The sequence below is a fragment of the Seriola dumerili genome, unplaced genomic scaffold, assembly GCF_002260705.1.
Source record: "Seriola dumerili isolate Sdu_G_001 unplaced genomic scaffold, Sdu_1.0 BDQW01000052.1, whole genome shotgun sequence".
Lineage (NCBI taxonomy): Eukaryota > Metazoa > Chordata > Actinopteri > Carangiformes > Carangidae > Seriola > Seriola dumerili.
The window spans coordinates 22,328,150-22,347,185 of record NW_019174307.1 but is presented as its reverse complement, the minus strand read 5'-3'; the positions used below and the strand labels follow the sequence as shown (position 1 = coordinate 22,347,185).

Sequence of the window (19,036 nt, the reverse complement as noted above, 5' to 3'; positions counted from 1 at the left end):
TTAGTGGCAGGAATCCACGATGCGCCTCATGCTCATGAACCTGGTGCCGCTCATGCCCATCTCCCTGAAGTTCCTGTACTCTCCGGGCCTCACGTACATCATCCTGCCTCTGAAGTGGGGCTGCTCGTACATCAGCCAGTGGCCCTCCATCACGTGGCAGGACATGCAGTCGTTCATGCGGTAGCGCTCCATGATGTTGTCGCAGTCCTCGTTCAGCTCGTGACTCTGACCACCGAAGTTCTCCCTCTCGTAGATCTTCATCCTGAACTGGCCTCTGTGCTGTAAAGCGAAAAACAGTTTTGAGAGTTTACATCCATGTGGAGTCAGAAATGTGTCGTATGATGAATAATTAGAGGTCAGTGAACCCTGTACACAGCTTCATGCTCACCATGGGGATCATACGGCAAGACCTGATGCATTCCCTCATTCCCATCATGCTCATGTAGTCGGCGTAATCGCCCCTCCTCATGAAGAACTGGTTTCCCATGTAGTTGGTGCGGTCGTAGACCATGAAGCAGCCGCTCTCCACCCTGCAGGAGTGGCACCTGCTCAGGTAGGAGGTCATGTCAGAGCAGTCGCTCATGCACTCATAGGAACGACCCTGGAAGTTCCTGTCCTCGTAGAAGATGATCTGAAAGAGAATTGAAATGGTTTTGGAGAATAAAAAACGGGTAGTGAATTTAAAAACAGTAATTTCTGTTTAAATTTCTGATAAAAGATTGTTGACAGTACCTTGCCCCTCATGCTCATGCCGGTGTTGCTCATGTTGGCTGTGGATGAGTTGTTGCTGTTGCTACTGTACTGCTTTACTGGTTTAACCCTTTCCTTTTATACCTGACCAAACGTAAAGAGCCAGTGGCCCCCCCTCAGAGAACCCCTCACTCAGCAGCTTACTATTGAAACCTATAGAATGCCGAGGTTATGTCCATGTTTTTCAGGCCCTGGGAACCTCACAGTCTTTAGAAAGGCCTTTTTCTGTCGTTACAGAAAGCATTTTGAACCGTGCTTGTATGAATGGGCTGGCTCATGTGACTGTTAAGAATTGTGTGTATGACCTTTACAAGGAGTTTTTTCTGTATTTGGTTTTTAATATTTTACAAACATAGATTTTTCAAAATCACTGAGTTTTTGCTGTATGTATATATATACATATATATATTATTATTATTATTATTCATTGTCGCACAATTTAAAATACAAAGAAAATGACAAAGAAAACGAATAGCATACATTATACATTACACCTCCACTTAAATAATGTTGAAATATCACAAAATTATAAAAAATACAAAATGAAAATACGAGAAAATAAAGTGACTACATAGAAATTATGAAAAACGAACAGATTCAAAATATACAGTATATAATAAAACTAACAGCAATAATAACAATAATATCAAAATAAGAGAAAATGTGAGAAACAGTCATAAAACAGCAGTTAAATGGTCTTTTAAGCATCTTTTGTAACGTTTTATAGAGCAGTTCTTTGTGAAATGGAGAAAGCCGTTCCATGATTTGATTGCCCTAAATCTAATTGAAAATTGATTTTTGTATGTGAGAAATTTTGGAGGATGAAGATCAGAAGATTGACAAGTTGAATAACAACGGACCTGTGAGTTTGCTTCGAAGTAAGTACGTATGATACAACACATTTAGCTCTTTGCTGTTTGTTATATATGTTGTATATTATTACAACGATCTTACTGTATCTTTGTGCAGCAACATCCACGAAAGTGAGAAAAGTTGCCACATATGAAGAAAACACAAATTCTTTGACAGTAAAGTGTCACTGGTTTGACAAATGCCTATAGTACAACAGAGACGTATATAAACTGTTGCCCATAAAGTTGGAATAATTGGTTTTCAGACACAATCCTCTGTTTATTCTTATTTAAATGCATCACTTTTGACCAAGGTGCAATGATTACATTATGTGTCCCAATTACCCAGGTGAAATTAAATAAATCACATTGTCACAATCATTTCATGGAAAGAGGTAAAAAATATTTTATTCCAACTTTATGAGCAACAGTGTAGTAAAAAGGCGCAAAATTTGATTTAATTATTTCACTATAGGTTGTAAATTTATCCATGCTTATGAAATACAAATAAACAAGTAATAGTAACTTTACTGAAAAAGAAATGTTTGAAAACAGTAATTTGCTAAAATATTCATTGGTTTTATTTATGTTTAAATACAAGCCACTAAATTTAACAGTGACCAACTTGAAAAAAGTTTGCTGAGGATAGAAGAGTGAACCTGATAGAGAAGAACTGTATATTTAAATTGTATTAATGTTACGGTTAATTTATGTTTTCTATTTATCAAAGATAATAATATATTAAGATAATGATGTTGAGCTTGTTTGTTTTGCAATGAGTTTTTTATTGTTTGTTGTGTGGCAGTCGTGAGTTTATGTTTTGTTGATATGTTAAACGTACCTGATGTGGGTTGATATATTCAAGGATTAAAAATGAGAATTTACACAAACAGTGCGATATGTTCTCTGGGCAAAGAAGAGTATCACCAGGCCATTATTGATACATGATAGATGTACTTTATTGATCCCAAATTGGAAAACTCTTGTGTTACAGCAGCTTTGTAGAAAATGAAAGATAACACAACGAGTAACAAAATAAAATATAGCTCAATATACATAATAGAAAAATAAACACACTGAATAACAGAATAAATGGTACAAGTTTGGATTTTCTAGTCATTTCGTCCAACTCCAGTCCAGCACGTCCTGAAGGTGGCGCTCAACGTCTGGGGGAAAAAACAAACACTCACAACATCATTGTTATATTCCCGAAGGTGGCGCTAAGGGAAGGCCAGCGGTGCCTCTTAAAATAAAGTGACTTATGTTCATGGGAGAATCAATGTTTCCATGATTTTAAAGGAAATTTGGATTTTTCATTTTTGGAAGGTTCATCTTGTGGCGTTGCATGAATCTTCAGTAAACTTATCCAGCCAATTAGATTTTAATATTTCGTGTGGACTGCTGGTGGTGCCAGAGAAAAGGTCGGCAAAGGTCAGGGTCAACAAAAGCTGTTGGATTTCTACACACCGGACAATGTAAATAAAGAGTTAGTGAGTTGCAATTTTGAACTGTCAATGGCAGTAAAGGGAGTAAAGGTCAAAGGGTCGTGAAAATCAATGAACTCATCCTTTGGCTATCACGAATAATGCCGCTAGCTCTCATGCAGTCGGGTTCGTAGTTGTCCAGATACAGCGTCTTGCCGAGGACTCGTGCAGTTACGAAAAACAGTAAGTTCTTTAAAAGCGTTATTCTGTGTATTCTGATATCACACGCCCGTGTTTTATATTGTTGACTTTGATCTCACGTAGGTTACTGCGCAAATGACAAAATGGTTTTCAGTCCAGAGGATCACTTTCTTTTTTCACTTCCTGTATCCGTGGCGACATTTACAACAGCACACTGTGTTTGTGTTTTAAACTGTGCCGGGTCAATACTCCTTCCCTTTTTGTCATTTAAACAGAAATAATCCTACTGAACATGTCTTTCATCATCATTTATTTTATTTTTTGCTACCAACTTATTTAAACAAAGATACTAAAAATCTAAGTAAAGGTGACTTCAAACCACAAAGACGTTTAAATGCCACAGGGGTTACTGCAATTATTCAATTTTAAGTGAATTGAAGTAGGAGTTTGTGGAGTTTTCGTAACCAACGAATGTGTGTGCAACCCTTGTTATTCCGTGTTTATACTGCATGCATCAAGCATAGTATTTTTCTGTATTGTTTCACACAATATTTATATATTGGTAGGTGTACTTCTCATCACTAAGTTGATATGAAATGACGCAACAGGCGGAAATATTTACTCTAAAAGGTTTTATTGTTTTATTTAGACATATTCAACACAAGTGCTTTTACATGTCAGTGATGCGCCTCATGCTCATGAACCTGCTGCCGCTCATGCCCATGTCCCTGAAGTTCCTGTACTCTCCGGGCCTCAGGTACATCATCTTGCCTCTGAAGTGGGGCTGCTCGTACATCAGCCAGTGGCCGTCCATCACATTGCAGGACATGCAGTCGGACATGCGGTAGCGCTCCATGATGTTGTCGCAGTCCTCGTTCAGCTCGTGACTCTGACCACCGAAGTTCTCCTTCTCGTAGATCTTCATCCTGAACTGGCCTCTGTGCTGTTTTAAGAAAACAAGACATAAAATGATTAATTTGAGAAAAATCGATAAGCGTCTTACCAGAGTTAAATATGTATTGTAATTGTGTTTTTATACTTACCATGGGGATCATACGGCAAGACCTGATGCAGTCCCTCATGCCCATCATGCTCATGTAGTCGGCGTACTCGCCCCTCCTCATGAAGTACTGGTTTCCCATGTAGTTGGGGCGGTCGTAGACCATGAAGCAGCCGCTCTCCACCCTGCAGGAGTGGCACCTGCTCAGGTAGGAGGACATGTCGGAGCAGTCGCTCATGCACTCATAGGAACGGCCCTGGAAGTTCCTTTCCTCGTAGAAGATGATCTGAAAGAAAGAACAAAATGTAAGGAACAGGAACTTAAGCTAAAAAGAAAAATCAATATAATTAAGGATAATTAAAAAAAAAAAAACAGTTTGTGAGGTGAGTGTACTTACCCTGCCCATGGTCATGATTGTGGTGTTTGTTCTTCAGAGAACTGCGTTGCTGCTACACTGATGTCTGTTCTGTGTTTACCCGTTACTTTTATACCTGACCAAACGCAAAGAATCTGAGGCTCCCATTGTGTAAACCCCTGACCCAGCAACATGGTATAGAGGCCTATAGAGGGCTGAGGGGAATTTGTGACATTTCCATGTGACTGGATCCCCTAGAAGACTTTAGAATGGATTTCCATAGGTAAGTAAATACAATGAGCGCATCACAATACAGAATTAAAAAACAATTGTCTGTTTTACACGTTTCAAAAACACACTGTATGGCCCTCGGACAGTATACATATATGTTTATCCAGCTGTTTGTAGAACCATGTAGTGTTTATGGTAAACACATAAAATAAGTGGCAATTTACAGCTGTTTTCCTGAGGCCATATGATTATATGGTGCGCACTCTTTTTTATTATTTTTATTAGTTTTTGCCTGGGACTAGCAAAGCCCCTCTCTCTGCTCATCATGATTTGACTTAGCATAAGAAATTTTAAGCAAAAACTTGGAGTATATATGTTTTATAACACACTATGCTTTAGTTTTATGCAGATATAATTCTTTTAATTGGTTATTGATCTATCTATCAATTTTAAAATATTTATTAAATGTTTATATACTGCTTTACTTAATATATACTACTTTATGTAATCAGGAAGTCACATTGAGATCGAGATCTCATTACAAGTGATACCTGAGTACAGAAAATATAATATGAGGATAGATAGACTTTCTTAATTATAATCTTTGTCTATATCTATTCTGTCATTCTGGATCCATTTAGGCCATCTATCCAAGTTTATGATAGTTCGGGGAGGTGGCTGAAGCTCAGTGTGAAAGTGTATGAATAAAAAATATTGGAGCTTTTACTGAAGTTTAAAGAAAAGCTTGAGAATATCTCGTCAAAGCCAACACTAAGGACGTATGTGCATCGGTGCATCTCATTGGTCTAGAAATCAAAGATCTTTAATTGCACAGATGAGAGCTGTTATTCTTCCTCTGGCCGTTGAGGTTTATAGATTCAAGAATATTCAGGAATAAAACCGATTATGTAAGCTGTGTGATTTGGGTGAAGTGGAAGGTGAATCTCCTTTTCTATTTTCAAATTATTATGATTTAAGAGAATTAATCTTGCATGAAATGGCTCGACAAAACCCTGAAGGATCCTGGTGTGCAGACGAAGCAGAAGAATTGTAATGGCTGTTTAATTTTAATTTGCCAACTTAATCTCAAAAGCTGGGAAATGAAGCCAAGAAGGATTATTTAATTACTGATTAGTATTTATTCAGATTTCTCCAGCACTTTCAACTCTATATTCAATCAGTGATTTATGAATTCTGTTGGATTGTGAAAGGATGATGAAGTTGCTTCTTCGTTTTTGGACTTTCTCTGTTGTTTGGAAATGTAAAGGCAGAAATCTGGCTGGACTTAGTTACTATATGCATGACACAATAATAAAAATTTCATTCTTTCATTCATAACGGTCTGAAACACAACTTTGTTTTATATTCTAGTTTTCTGGCTGAATTTTGAGGGAATGTGTTTAAAATGATGCACAAGATTTAAAAAATTATTTTAGTTTGATGGAAACTTGGTGTCTGGGGTTTGAATAATTTGGTGTGAAAACAACTTAACTTCAAGGATGAGCTGAAATAAACAAATGAAGACTATAGTCCATATGTGATACTGGTACACAGTGTGGAAGAAGATCATTTTTCACCTTCATGTTAGTTAAAGGGAAAGGAGACGAGGTTAGGAAATCTAAATTAACCATTTGGACATGATGGGTAAAAAAAAACTATTTCAGAAAGTTGCTGTCTTGTATGCATTTGAAGAAATGTGCTTGGTGTACAGTAGATCAAAGTCCGTTTGAACATCAGACGTTATTTACATCGATTCACAAGATGGATGAAGCATTGAGTGATTTACAGTGGACTGATGGAGCCTCCATTAGCATATTATAGCTATAAACATTATATCACAGTAACTCAGTACAGTAATGATGTATCCAGTATCCCGGTAAAAAGTCAGTAGTGTATAGTGTAATTGAGTGGAATTATTTACGCAACAGCATAGCAACGCCATAGAAACCACCTGGCAACCACTTAGCAACTCAACAGCAGAAAACTGTAACACCCTAGCAACCACTTATAAACATGATAACATCCACTTACCAACCATCTGCCTATCTGCTTACCGGGTGTTTTAATTAAAAGATTCAAAGGAGGTATTTGTAAGTTTTGATACATAGCCAACATTAGCATTAACTGCTGTTTACTTACCAGTCTTGCCAAGAACGTTAGCCTTCGTCGTGTTTACAAGCCAAGAGGTTATAATACACCCTCAGGTCAGACTGGACGCTACAGTGACTCGGTATCGGAAAGTGACAGGATGTGCCGAGCGAGCTGGGGCCGAAGTTTGATGTTGAACTCACGTTTCTTCTAGACCGCTAAGTAAAAAGCTGTTAATGCTAACGCTGGCTATGTAGCAATAGTAAAACTGACAAATAACTCCTTTTAACTGATTTCATATATTGACAAGGACAATGCTAATGTGCTGTTGTTTTGTAGGTATAGTGTGTATATGCAGGTTCACCATCTTGGTAACATTTGCTTGTTTATACAAAACACAAAGTACAGTTGAAAATGGTGGAAAATGTCAGTAGTTATCTAATTTCACGGCAGTCCATCCAATAGTTAATAGAATTTTTCAGTCTGGACCAAAGTGGTGGACAGGCTAACAGATGGACTGACATTGACACCCCTATTCTATCAAGTGCACTATGTATTTAATTTTATACATAAAGCATTGTCTTGTAGCCCGATGTAATATGGGCCAAATGTTTGGCATGATGCAGGAGTGAAACTGAACTAGAGACTATCATGTGATGGGATCACACCAGCCGTGATGCACGTCAACATGTTGATTTTCTGACCCACGAGTATCCAGCAGTCATTTATATATTATCAGATAAGCACTCAGAACTCATATGTTGGTCCGCACTCATTTTTGAACTTCGAAGATTCGAAACGTCCTTGAACGGTCTTCATTTTGATCTCAAGTACCCACCTGTAAAGTTTTGTGACTGTATCTTGCATCAGTTGTGATGTTATTGTGGTGTCCACACTCAGACAGACAGCCAGACATATCAACACCTGCCAAACTACTCAAAACCTCAACATCCATCCCCACGCTGTCGCAGCTGGTAAAGTACAAATATGGTGGACATTACATAGAATGTTTACTCAAAACTTATTCACTGAAGTTTTTAATTATTTAAAAAAAATGCTTTTGTAGAGACATTATACTAATTAAATACCATGACACCAGAATTTAGAAAGTTACATCATTTATTGAGGTTGAAATGTACAATTAGCACATGTCCATGATGCGCCTCATGCTCATGAACCTGGTGCCGCTCATGCCCATCTCCCTGAAGTTCCTGTACTCTCCGGGCCTCACGTACATCATCTTGCCTCTGTAGTGGGGCTGCTCGTACATCAGCCAGTGGCCCTCCATCACGTGGCAGGACATGCAGTCGTTCATGCGGTAGCGGTCCTGGATGTTGTCACAGTCCTCGTTCAGCTCTTGCATCTGACCACCGAAGTTCTCCCTCTCGTAGATCCTCATCCTGAACTGGCCTCTGTGCTGTTTTAAGAAAACAAGCCACAAAATGATTAATTTGAGGAAAAATATTTCGTGTCTTTCAAGAATTTAGGTTTTGATTGTGTTTTGAACCTACCATGGGGATCATACGGCAAGACCTGATGCCACTGCTCATGCCCATCATGCTCATGTAGTCGGCGTACTCGCCCCTCCTCATGAAGTACTGGTTTCCCATGTAGTTGGGACGCTCGTAGACCATGAAGCAGCCGCTCTCCACCCTGCAGGAGTGGCACCTGCTCAGGTAGGAGGACATGTCGGCGCAGTCGCTGCTGGTCTCATAGGAACGACCCTGGAAGTTCCTGTCCTCGTAGAAGATGATCTGAAAAAGAAGCAGAGGGGTTTTAATGACCAAAGTAATGATAAAATATTTGTAGGCAAATTAATGTTGATTTAATTTTTTTTTTTTTTTTTTTACTGTTTCCTACCTTGCCCATGTTGACTGCGGTGGTTTCCCAGATCTCTCAGAGAACTGTTTTTGAACTGATGCCGTGTCTCTCTGAACAAGTTACATTTATACCTGGACAGAGACAAAGACTGTGTGCCTCTCTATTGTTCAAAGCCCTGACCCAGCAACCTAGTATAAAGAAGCCTATAGAGTTTTGAGTTGCTTAGCGGGGGTCAGGGTCACAACCTCTAAACAGAATTTTCCCTTTTTTTTTCTTTCAAAAAATAGTTTAGGACTTTTGTTATATATGAGTATTTTATGTATAGTATAAAAATTGTTGCTGGAAGCTGCACAATACAATTGATTGTATTAGTCAGCTATTCAAAAGCTGCAGTTACTTCAGTTATAGCTTTTTGATTCTCCTAAAACAACAGGAGCCAATGAGCCAACATTTCACCAAAGCTAAAACATTCAGTGGACAAAGGGGTTTTCAAACAAAGTCACAATAGAAACCATTTGTGGGTGAGAAAGTCATTTTATTGTCATCTGAACCGTGGTAATATCAACTATGAACAAATACCACACACTGCCTTTCAGTTGGTGTTAATGAAGGAAATTGGTTAGGAGACAAAAATTAAAAAAGAAAGAAAGATGGATATTCATAGATTACAGGTTTAGGATAATTATGACTGTAGGATTTATTGCAGGGTAAATCAGCAGCTCCACCTGCACAGTGTTACTCAGTTATATGGCCTTGAGCAAAGAAATTGATCTCAAATACAAAATACACTCAATATTTTACGAGCATGGCATTTAGAGAATCTAGAATTTGTAGAAATCAAAACCGAAATATTGATTGTTTTAATTAGCATTGGTTCTGTCACAATGACGTATAGGTTACCACGACGACCCTGTTGAATTGAACCGCAGTCTCTTTATTCATATCCAATACACCCTTTGCATTACGGTGGTCTTTTAAATCTGAAACCCTTACATTGGAAATATGTTTCTCTGGGCTGTATACAGGTAAACTGGCACTGAGCTTGCTTGAATACGTTTTGTTTATTTGTGTAAGGACAAATATGTAGCATGAACTAAAACCACATACCGCAGCACAACTGACTCAGTGCGTCATGTCTTGGATTCATAAGATATAAGCAGGAACGTTTTAGAGATTGTTCACAGAAGTCTTGTTGAAAATGTACTTTTAATAGTGTATACATGGTATGGGCACCTGGGGGCAGAGAACACACAAACTATCTGAATTAAAAACATGACCAGTAAAATTACAGGGAAAAGCAGTAACAACTTGGATTTTATATAAAGCGCTGCTAAAACGAAAACCCTGACAAATGGTGTCTCATCCTGTTTATCCCACCTTTAAAAGTATTCTTAAAACGGCCCTCAGGAGACTTTCATATCAAATGCAATAAGTGTGGTGTCTGTAAGTGTGCTTGTTGCATTATTTATTGTTGTATGTATTGTGATTTACTATAATGTGACTTTAACCAACCTGTGGAGCTGAAGGCAATTTCATGATTGGTTTTTCGTGTTTGTTTCGAAGCTGCCTCATTAGCAGGATGCGAACAAACAAATCAACTCACGTGTAGTGTAGACTGGACGCTACAGCGACCTTGTATCGGATAGTGACGGGGCGTTTCAACGGGGCAGGGGCTAGCTGGTTAGCATGCTAACTTCAGTAGAAGAAAAGAAGTGATAGATATAGAAGGAAAACAAAAGGGTTGCTGTTCTCCGCTGGAGACAGCTCTTGATAAATAAAGTTTGATGCTGAACTCGTAACGTTTCTTCTAAACTGGTCGGTAAACAGCTGCTAATGCTAACATTGGCTACGTAGCGATACTAGCTGCCCAGAACAATGAAACTGAACATTAGCTCAAAGACAGTGAGTTCGGCTAGAGTCAGTATTAACTAACACCCCCGAACCACGAGGACTTAAACTTCTTAAACTAAGTGTCAATGTTCTGGACACACTTGCTTTATGGTTAGCAGCTACAGATGAACTGCTCACAGTAAGCAACGGCTTTAGACTCAGCCTGATTATTATTATTTTCCCTCTTTAGAGTCTCACTGTGTTAAATGTCTGAGGTTAAAGCATTTACTATAATTGATTCTCATCAAAAATGGATTATAATTCAAGTTTGTGGAATTCATGTGAATTGATGTGCACAGTAGCAGTAACGCAAGTGTGTGTTAAAGTAAACCTCCAAAAACAGTGTGTCCTGCTCTTCCTACAGTGCAGCTCAATAGCATCTTGACATGAGGCCCTCGTTGCCCTGCAGACTCCTGTCTTTCATGCCCCATACCAGGGTTCCCCCCTCAGCCCAAACGGACATACCTCTGGTCATAAACTGACAATACATAATGCACCTTGTAGATCACCCAGCTTCTTTAAAATGTATTCAAACTACTAGTTAAATTATATAAAGCAAAAACAAACAAAAAAAATCTCTAGGAGCCATATTCTAAGAGTAAAGGGGAACAAATTTGAAGCAGTTAAATGTGAAGGTAGAAACTACATAGATGTGATTCTGTTAATTTGACTCAAACCAAACAAATACAATTAAAAAAAATCTTAATTTCATAGTTACTAATTTATTTACAAGAACTGATTAGGCACTTGTCCTTACATTATGTGGAAAAAGATGTATACTATAGGGTGAACTGTGTGCAGCAGAAGCTAACCTAATCCATTAGCTATAACGCTTGTCCTATGAGGGTCACGGGGGGCATGAGCCAAACCCAGCTGACCTTGGGTGGGGGCAGGGTGTAACCTGGACAGGTCACCAGTCTATCACAGTCCAAATAATCTGTGTGGGAATTTGAACTCTGTTGTAAAATACTACATACATTATTAGATACCACTGTGAACACAACATAAGACTCTTCAAAACAAATTTTACAAAATATAATCTTTATTTTGTATTATTATGCCGTATGCAGAATTTAGTAGCAGGAATCCACGATGCGCCTCATGCTCATGAACCTGCTGCCGCTTGTGCCCATGTCCCTGAAGTTCCTGTACTCTCCGGGCCTCACGTACATCATCCTGCCTCCGAAGTGGGGCTGCTCTTACATCAGCCAGTCGCCGTCCATCACGTGGCAGGACATGCAGTCGGACATGCGGTAGCGGTCCTGGATGTTGTCGCAGTCGTCATTCAGCTCGTGACTCTGACCACCGAAGTTCTCCCTCTCGTAGATCTTCATCCTGAACTGGCCTCTGTGCTGTTTTAAGAAAACATTTCAAACTTTTGATCAGACAACCGTTCAGATATAAATAAATATAAAATGACGTCCGGAATATGAAAATCCTTACCATGGGGATCATACGGCAAGACCTGATGCAGTCGGACATTCCCATCATGCTCATGTAGTCGGCGTAATCGCCCCTCCTCATGAAGTACTGGTTTCCCATGTAGTTGGGGCGGTCGTAGACCATGAAGCAGCCGCTCTCCACCCTGCAGGAGTGGCACCTGCTCAGGTAGGAGGTCAGCTCAGGGCAGTCGCTGCTGGTCTCATAGTGACGACCCTGGAAGTTCCTGTCCTCGTAGAAGATGATCTGAAAGCACAACAACGCTTCATCAGTGCCACGCTCAGAAGCTTTTTACTGATAATTTATTAAAGAACTTTATAAATTAAAACTAAAAATGTTCTTTTGGTTAATTATTTTTTAGGTGGATCATTCCCAGTACCTACCTTGCCCATGGTGATGATCTTTTGGTTGTTCCTCAGGACTGAGCTGTGGCTGCTGTGTAGCTCTGTCGGCTGTAGCCGTTACTTTTATACTTGCTCAATGTGAAAAACGTATGTAGGGCTTCTATTGTGCAAACCCCTGACTCAGCAACATGCCACAGTAGCCTACTGAGCAGTCAGGGCACTAAAGGGTTATTATGCAACACTATACCACTCTGGTGGAAATGCATGTAGTCTACATGGAGTATTGTTGTCCAACATAAAGAAAATAAAGAGAAGTTTCCAACTGTAATATTGCAGCCATCTCTGTCCTGCAGAGTGTATGGGATCATTCACTGACTAAATGATAAAGATATTTTATTAGAAATATGATTCAGTAACCCATTTATTTGATAATATCAGATAACTAAAGCAGAATGAATGTTTTTTTTTATGTAGTTGAAATGTTGTAACTTCAACAAACTCATTAGGTACAAATGAAGAAATTCCAAGAAGGCTGGATTGATTCATACATTCAATTTGTCTTGCACATATTTGAGTTTACTGCACTTCTGTTCTGCGGTACATCTGTGGCTCGATGTATGATAAACACACTAAAGTTGTAATTTACACAGGTCACTGTGAGTTATTAGCTCAATTAATGTAAGTGTAAGACCATTTTATAAACATAATCAAGTCAATTTTATTTATACAGCCAATATGACAAATCACAGATTTTCTTTACAAGGGGCTTCACAATCTGAGCAGCATATGACACAGTGTATTGTCAGATAACTAAAATTCAAGTTGTGTCATTTTTTCATGTTTTATATTAACTATTTATCTAAACATTGATACATTGGTCTTAAAAAGTAATAAAGAAATAAAGGTTTGATAAGATTTATTGAACTGAGCTCAATAAAATCCAGGTTTTTTTTTACCTGTTTGGAACCAGCTATAGAAACACAGCCTCACTCTACTAAATCTTCACAGTATTTGAAGTTCGTTAAGCTTTACTCGGCTCATTTAAAGGCAAATTACATGATTAGAGACATTCGCCATTAACTGGTCCCATTGGTGGTTCTTTTTTCAGTACGTGAACATAAAGAAGTGGATGAATACGAGCATCAGTCCAGATGGAAACTTGTGTGACTCAGTTTCTTTTACTCTTAAAACGTAAAACTTAACGTGCCCTGGGTTGTTGTGGGATATGTACATGTACCCATCCCTCCGTCCGTGGTCACCTGGCGCGACATGATACCTGACGTTACCCTAATCTGCCCAAGAAATCGAACTGAACGGGTGTATGCACCAGAGTTGGGTAAAGTTGTGTGTTAAGGTACGGTGGGATTTGCTCGGCAGTGGGACAAAGATGATGATATGTGTCTGAAATGAGCACTGGGGTTGACATTATTGCTTCTTAACTTGACTAATGATCTATTTATTCTGATTTTTATTTTTTTTAAATGTCTCCTTTAAGGCGTCATTAGGAGTCTGCAGAGATCGCACAGAACATTTCTACATCTGAATGAATCACTGTTGTATTTTTAACATATTTGTCAGTTTTAGTTAGTTTGCCTTTAATGAGTCATGACCACACACACGTTCATTTGTTCTGTATTCTTTTTATTATTATTTTCCGTTTCATTCCAAAGACTCAGCACCTCTTAAACAGTCTTATTTACTTCCTGAGCACAATCGTGACAGAACTATAATCAGCTTTCTCTTTATATATGACCCAATAATAAGAAATGCACAGACTTGGGCAAAAAAGGGAGAATTATTACATTCACTCCTTATTGATTATCACAAGGTTTCTCCTTTTGTGGTGACAAGTAGTCTAAGGTATGTTAGATTAGTAAACCAGGGACCACGGTCTCTCCTACCACCAGCTATATCCAAACATAAATTATTATTATTATTTGAATCTTTAATTGCAAGGACTACTAATTATCAAAGGGACCTTTTTTGAAGTTTGGCCTCATTAGTTCAAGAAACATGACAGAATGCAAATATTCCTAAACTTTGAATCTACTTTCTAAGTTCGTCTTAAAACAACATTCACCTGCCTGTTCGTGCGTCTGTCTGCTCGACGCATTTGTCCTGCTCTTACTGGCCAAAATCCACAGTCCTCGTTAATACAATTCAAAGTTTAGCTGAAGTTGATTTCAGGCTTCAGCAGTCTGAGTTAACCTGATCTGACAAAACTCACTCCTTTTCTGTCTTTATTTACTGCCTCGTCTCAGTGAGCCAAGCTGCACAACATCAGAGCCGTCGTTAGCATCCTCGTTAACATAACGAGTCCCACCTGCAGTTCTCCTGCAGCGACATGTCCTTACATGTGCTGTGAAAATAACCTTGCACTTCAACTGTTACTGGAATTTCAACACTTTAATTTTAATAGTGGCATGCGAGTGAAATATTTTATTCGCTGTGTGTTTCGAACACTCAAATAAACTTTATGGTTTTTGTGTATCTGCTGCAGTAATGTCAGGAAATGTCTGGAAAACCATGCAGTGTCAGAGGTAACTGTTTCATCCTTTGAACTTCATCTTTAATGTCATGTGTCACATTTCATAGGTAGAAGAAGAAGAAGTCTTATCCTTGGGGTATGGTGATTAAAAAAAGAAGTATTCATTACCAAACTGTCCTTTGAAATACAGGAACAGTTGGATGCTGATAATTCATTATATTTTCTCTTTTATTTTGAAATACAGCCCAAAAGGGAGTCTTGGATCAGTGTTTGCGGTTTTGAATCTCAACATGAATGATAAATTGACAAATTCTTTGTAGATATGAAACATTTATTCATATTTATAGATTACATTTTCAGGTCTGTCTAACAGGAATCCATGATGCGTCTGATGGATCCGATCCTCATGTCCATGGGACCCATGCCCATGTCTCTCATGCTCCTGTACTCTCCGGGCCTCAGGTACATCATCCTGCCTCTGTAGTGGGGCTGCTCGTACATCAGCCAGTGGCCGTCCATCACGTGAGCGGACTGGCAGTCGGGCATGCGGTAGCGCTCCTGGATGGAGTCGCAGTCCTCGTTCAGCTCATTCATCTGACCACCGAAGTTCTCCCTCTCGTAGATCTTCATCCTGAAGGGACCTCTGTGCTGTAAAATGACAAGTAAGGGAACAAAAAATTACTTTTCTTTGTGTCTTTAACATGTACATGAGAGCTCATCATGACTCAAATCGAAGCTTCATACCATGGGGATCATGCGGCAGGAACGGATGCAGTCACTCATGCTCATTCCCATCAGGCGCTGGTTGTCAGGGTACTCTCCCCTCCTCACCAGCATCTGGTGGCCCATGTAGTTGGGACGCTCGTAGACCATGAAGCAGCCGCTCTCCACCCTGCAGGAGTTACAGCGGCTCAGGTAGGAGGTCAGCTCAGCGCAGTCGCTGCTGGTCTCATAGGAACGACCCTGGAAGTTCCTGTCCTCGTAAAAGATGATCTGAAAAAACAAACAAGTACGTGTTTAAAACCACCTCACAAATAACACCTGCTCTGAAATGTTATATATATTTATCAGCTTAAATTACAACATAAAAGAAATGCTCTCTTACTCTGCCCATTTTGGTGTTCAATGTGCTTCCCCTGATTGCACTGGTACTTCTCCCAGCCTAACTGTCCGTCACTTTTATACCCATCATGATAGCTAAATGATCTATGGAGCCATTGTTTTGAACATCTTACTCAGCAGCGTAGCATACAGGGCTATAATGTTTGTTAAATCGGTCTGTAAATGGTTATTATTCCAGACTGCATGCATCTGGGGCAGTGCCAACGGCAGCAGCTCTCCTATGGGGGACAGGTGGGTGACAGCAGCTAGCGTATGAGCTGGGACTCTTTGTGCTGTCAGTGCTGGGTCTTTGTTACATTCACAGGTTACTCATCAGCTCACGTCTTTGTCTTACTATTCACTTCATGTCACTGAAGAGAACTCCACTGTTCACTGACAACAATGACAAAATATGTGCTTTTATTACGCTGATGGCTTTTGTATTGAACAATTCATGTAACAAAGTACAAGTTAGAGTACTTACGTATAAATTTTAGTAATTGTTTTTGGAGTGGAGTATTTCCATTTTCCACTACACTACATTTCATTTTAATTACCATCTACAGTTATTACAGTTACCTCACAAATTAGGATTTCACATACAAAACATATTTAGCTTATAAACAGTTTTTATTGATTAAACAACTTAATTATGTATGAAATAATTAAAATTGGCTCTGCTACGACCAGATACGACAGTGAAATGCTACATACACATTAGTGCAGCTGTAATAATGATCCAATAATATAATATATAATGGTGTAACACTCACTCATTTTTCTGCACTGTTGTATTTTATGTGCCGCACATTTTACCTCTAGGGCCAAGGAGATAAAGCTTAATTACTTTTACTTTTGACACTTAATGTTCATTTTGTTAATCTTACTTTCACTTACTTTTTACTTTTAATAACAGGACTTCCATTTGCAGTTTTACATTGTGATATTGTCACTCTTACTTAAAAGGGTTATTTGTAAGTTTGGCTATCGCTACATAGCCAACGTTAGCATTAACAGCTGTTCAGTCTCACCAAGAGCTTCAGCCATAGCTGCGTTTACAAGACAAGAGGTTGTAATACGTCGCCTGAGCAGCGCTACGTCTTCAGCGCAGACTGAACACTACAGTGACTCGGTATCGGAAAGTGACGAGGCGGTTCAGTCGGGCTGGGTTTGGCTGGTAAGCATGCTAACATCAGTAGAACAGAAGAAATTATGGAAATAGAAACAAAACCAGGGTTTGTTTCCACCACTGGAGACAGCTCTTGTTGAGTAAAGGAATTAAGTTTGATGCTGAACTCACAACGTTTCTTCTAGACTAGTAAGTGAACAGCTGTTAATGCTAACATTAGCTATGTAGCGATAGCAAAACTTACAAAATGGCTCCCTTAAAGGATTTGAATACTTCCTCCATCAGTGTTGTTCTATTAGTGTTTATTTCAAATGATACACCAGTACAATGAGGATTTAAGAGTCTTAACACATATTATCACATTTTATTGACAATATGATAACTAATGCAGCATGTATTACTGTTTGTATGTTTAAATTCAAAAATGTTTAAATCTTTACTGCTGTACATTGATGTCATCTGCATGTGTGACGTTCGCTGTGGTGATTTAAAGTTCAGAAACTGAATGACTTTGAGCTTTTTTGTCTCTTTCTGAAATGTTATGGGTGTCCATCAGAAATGCTTAAAAGTAGAATATTATATTTATTATGAACAACTATTGTGCACAAAATGAAGCATGATGAGGGAAAATAAAAATAAAAGGTTCTACATACTATGTACAGCAAACACGAGTAGTAACAACCAAGTCTATTAAGTTGACAAAGCAAAGGCAAAACCAGCAGTTCATTTATTTATTGAAACGCTCAAAATCAAAGTATCATAGGAAGCGGTATCCTGATATTTAGCCCCTTATGTGTGTCAGACTTGTTTACTGATCCATAACTGATAATGTCCTGATGGCATCATTAACAGTTATTTTCTCACACTTCACTAAACTCCAGGCCACAGGAAACTTTATACGAGGCCGAGTTGCACCTTCGCCTGATGAGTAAACTGATCGTTATGTTGGTAAAACTGGTGGGTTGGTTTTGTCCAGGAAAAGCTTTAAATCTAAGGATGATGCGTGCACAGTTGAATCCAGTAGATTACATTAAAAAATGATAATGTCACCAAAACAGATTATTTGGCAGTCTCCTCACAGTTCATCATCATCATCCAAATGACAAATTGAGATTCGGTGGAAACATAAATGTGATTGAACTAAACTCCTCTAGAGTCAATCAAAGAACAATGACCAAGTTTAATTCCTTTTATTCAAAGTATTTAAACTTTTTCAGTTATTTATTGGTTTACTCCCCTTTGTCAAAATGACAAGAACTGTTTGAAAAGAGTTGTTTACCCCAACTCTGAAATTACTGTCAACACACAAAAGCACAGTTTAATACTGAGGAAATCCTCATAAATCCTCATAAAGGCAGATAGGTTTATCATCAACCCCCCAAACATGACGTCCTCTGTGAAGACTTTAAGCTGCTGCCATCACAACTGATCAGTTTCACGTGAAACACATTTATTCTAGAAGCCAACAGACTTGTGAAGAGCCACAGTACAAGAAACAGATGGTTCACCTTATTCATAGACTGATAAATGCACTTGCACTTTTAACTGCCTTTTACCATAATATGTACCTTTGTGGTGTCGGACATTGTTGGACGGCCGTGGACTCGCCACTGTTAAAAATCCAGTTCTTTCCATATGTATTTTTAGATTGTTTTAATGTGTGTAAATAAAACGTCTGTGTCCATTACATTCCTGACAGACTGTCGGGAAAGTCGTCTCTATTTGTAAATGTATGTTTTAAATATGCAACAGAGTTTAATGCTGTATTTACATCTAGCTGCTTTGGATAAAACAGACTACAGCGTGATTTTAATATGATTTGACCTCTTATAAAGTGTATGGTTGGCTGATAAATGTACTGTATGTATGATCATTGCAGAGTAAGAATATTTTCATCAAGAGAAACAACGACAGCCTGTACAG

At 38.7% G+C, this 19,036-nt stretch overlaps 4 protein-coding genes and 1 pseudogene across 4 annotated transcripts; all 5 read right to left on the bottom strand.

The window, feature by feature from the left end:
- LOC111218319 (gamma-crystallin M3-like) lies at positions 1 to 880 on the bottom strand. Its single transcript, XM_022740570.1, has 3 exons — positions 733 to 880; positions 389 to 631; positions 1 to 279 (listed from the first exon to the last, which is right to left on the bottom strand). Exons 1-3 carry the CDS (start codon positions 763 to 765, stop codon positions 1 to 3), a joined length of 555 nt encoding a protein of 184 aa, XP_022596291.1. The 5' UTR covers positions 766 to 880.
- A 3,016-nt stretch (positions 881 to 3,896) lies between these two features.
- LOC111218262 (gamma-crystallin M3-like) lies at positions 3,897 to 4,644 on the bottom strand. Its single transcript, XM_022740476.1, has 3 exons — positions 4,624 to 4,644; positions 4,270 to 4,512; positions 3,897 to 4,169 (listed from the first exon to the last, which is right to left on the bottom strand). Exons 1-3 carry the CDS (start codon positions 4,636 to 4,638, stop codon positions 3,897 to 3,899), a joined length of 531 nt encoding a protein of 176 aa, XP_022596197.1. The 5' UTR covers positions 4,639 to 4,644.
- A 3,397-nt stretch (positions 4,645 to 8,041) lies between these two features.
- On the bottom strand, positions 8,042 to 8,778 carry LOC111218248 (gamma-crystallin M3-like). The gene is made up of 3 exons (XM_022740458.1): positions 8,761 to 8,778; positions 8,412 to 8,654; positions 8,042 to 8,317 (listed from the first exon to the last, which is right to left on the bottom strand). The coding sequence occupies exons 1-3, from the start codon at positions 8,767 to 8,769 to the stop codon at positions 8,042 to 8,044; spliced, it is 528 nt and encodes a 175-aa protein (XP_022596179.1). The 5' UTR covers positions 8,770 to 8,778.
- A 2,906-nt stretch (positions 8,779 to 11,684) lies between these two features.
- LOC111218290 lies at positions 11,685 to 12,443 on the bottom strand (annotated as a pseudogene).
- Positions 12,444 to 15,249: 2,806 nt separating this feature from the next.
- On the bottom strand, positions 15,250 to 15,997 carry LOC111218307 (gamma-crystallin M3-like). The gene is made up of 3 exons (XM_022740556.1): positions 15,989 to 15,997; positions 15,628 to 15,876; positions 15,250 to 15,531 (listed from the first exon to the last, which is right to left on the bottom strand). The coding sequence occupies exons 1-3, from the start codon at positions 15,995 to 15,997 to the stop codon at positions 15,250 to 15,252; spliced, it is 540 nt and encodes a 179-aa protein (XP_022596277.1).
- Positions 15,998 to 19,036: the final 3,039 nt, after the last annotated feature.

Bases quoted from the DNA above. Each gene is read 5' to 3' on its own strand.
- LOC111218248 (XM_022740458.1), bottom strand. The intron at 8,318-8,411 runs GTAGGTTCAAAA...TTCTTAAAACAG, and splicing joins CTTGCCGTATGATCCCCATG to CACAGAGGCCAGTTCAGGAT.
- LOC111218262 (XM_022740476.1), bottom strand. The intron at 4,170-4,269 runs GTAAGTATAAAA...TTCTTAAAACAG, and splicing joins CTTGCCGTATGATCCCCATG to CACAGAGGCCAGTTCAGGAT.
- LOC111218319 (XM_022740570.1), bottom strand. From the start codon at position 765: ATGAGCAACACCGGCATGAGCATGAGGGGCAAG. The intron at 632-732 runs GTACTGTCAACA...ATTCTCTTTCAG, and splicing joins GCATGAGCATGAGGGGCAAG to ATCATCTTCTACGAGGACAG. The intron at 280-388 runs GTGAGCATGAAG...TTCGCTTTACAG, and splicing joins CTTGCCGTATGATCCCCATG to CACAGAGGCCAGTTCAGGAT.
- LOC111218307 (XM_022740556.1), bottom strand. The intron at 15,532-15,627 runs GTATGAAGCTTC...GTCATTTTACAG, and splicing joins CCTGCCGCATGATCCCCATG to CACAGAGGTCCCTTCAGGAT.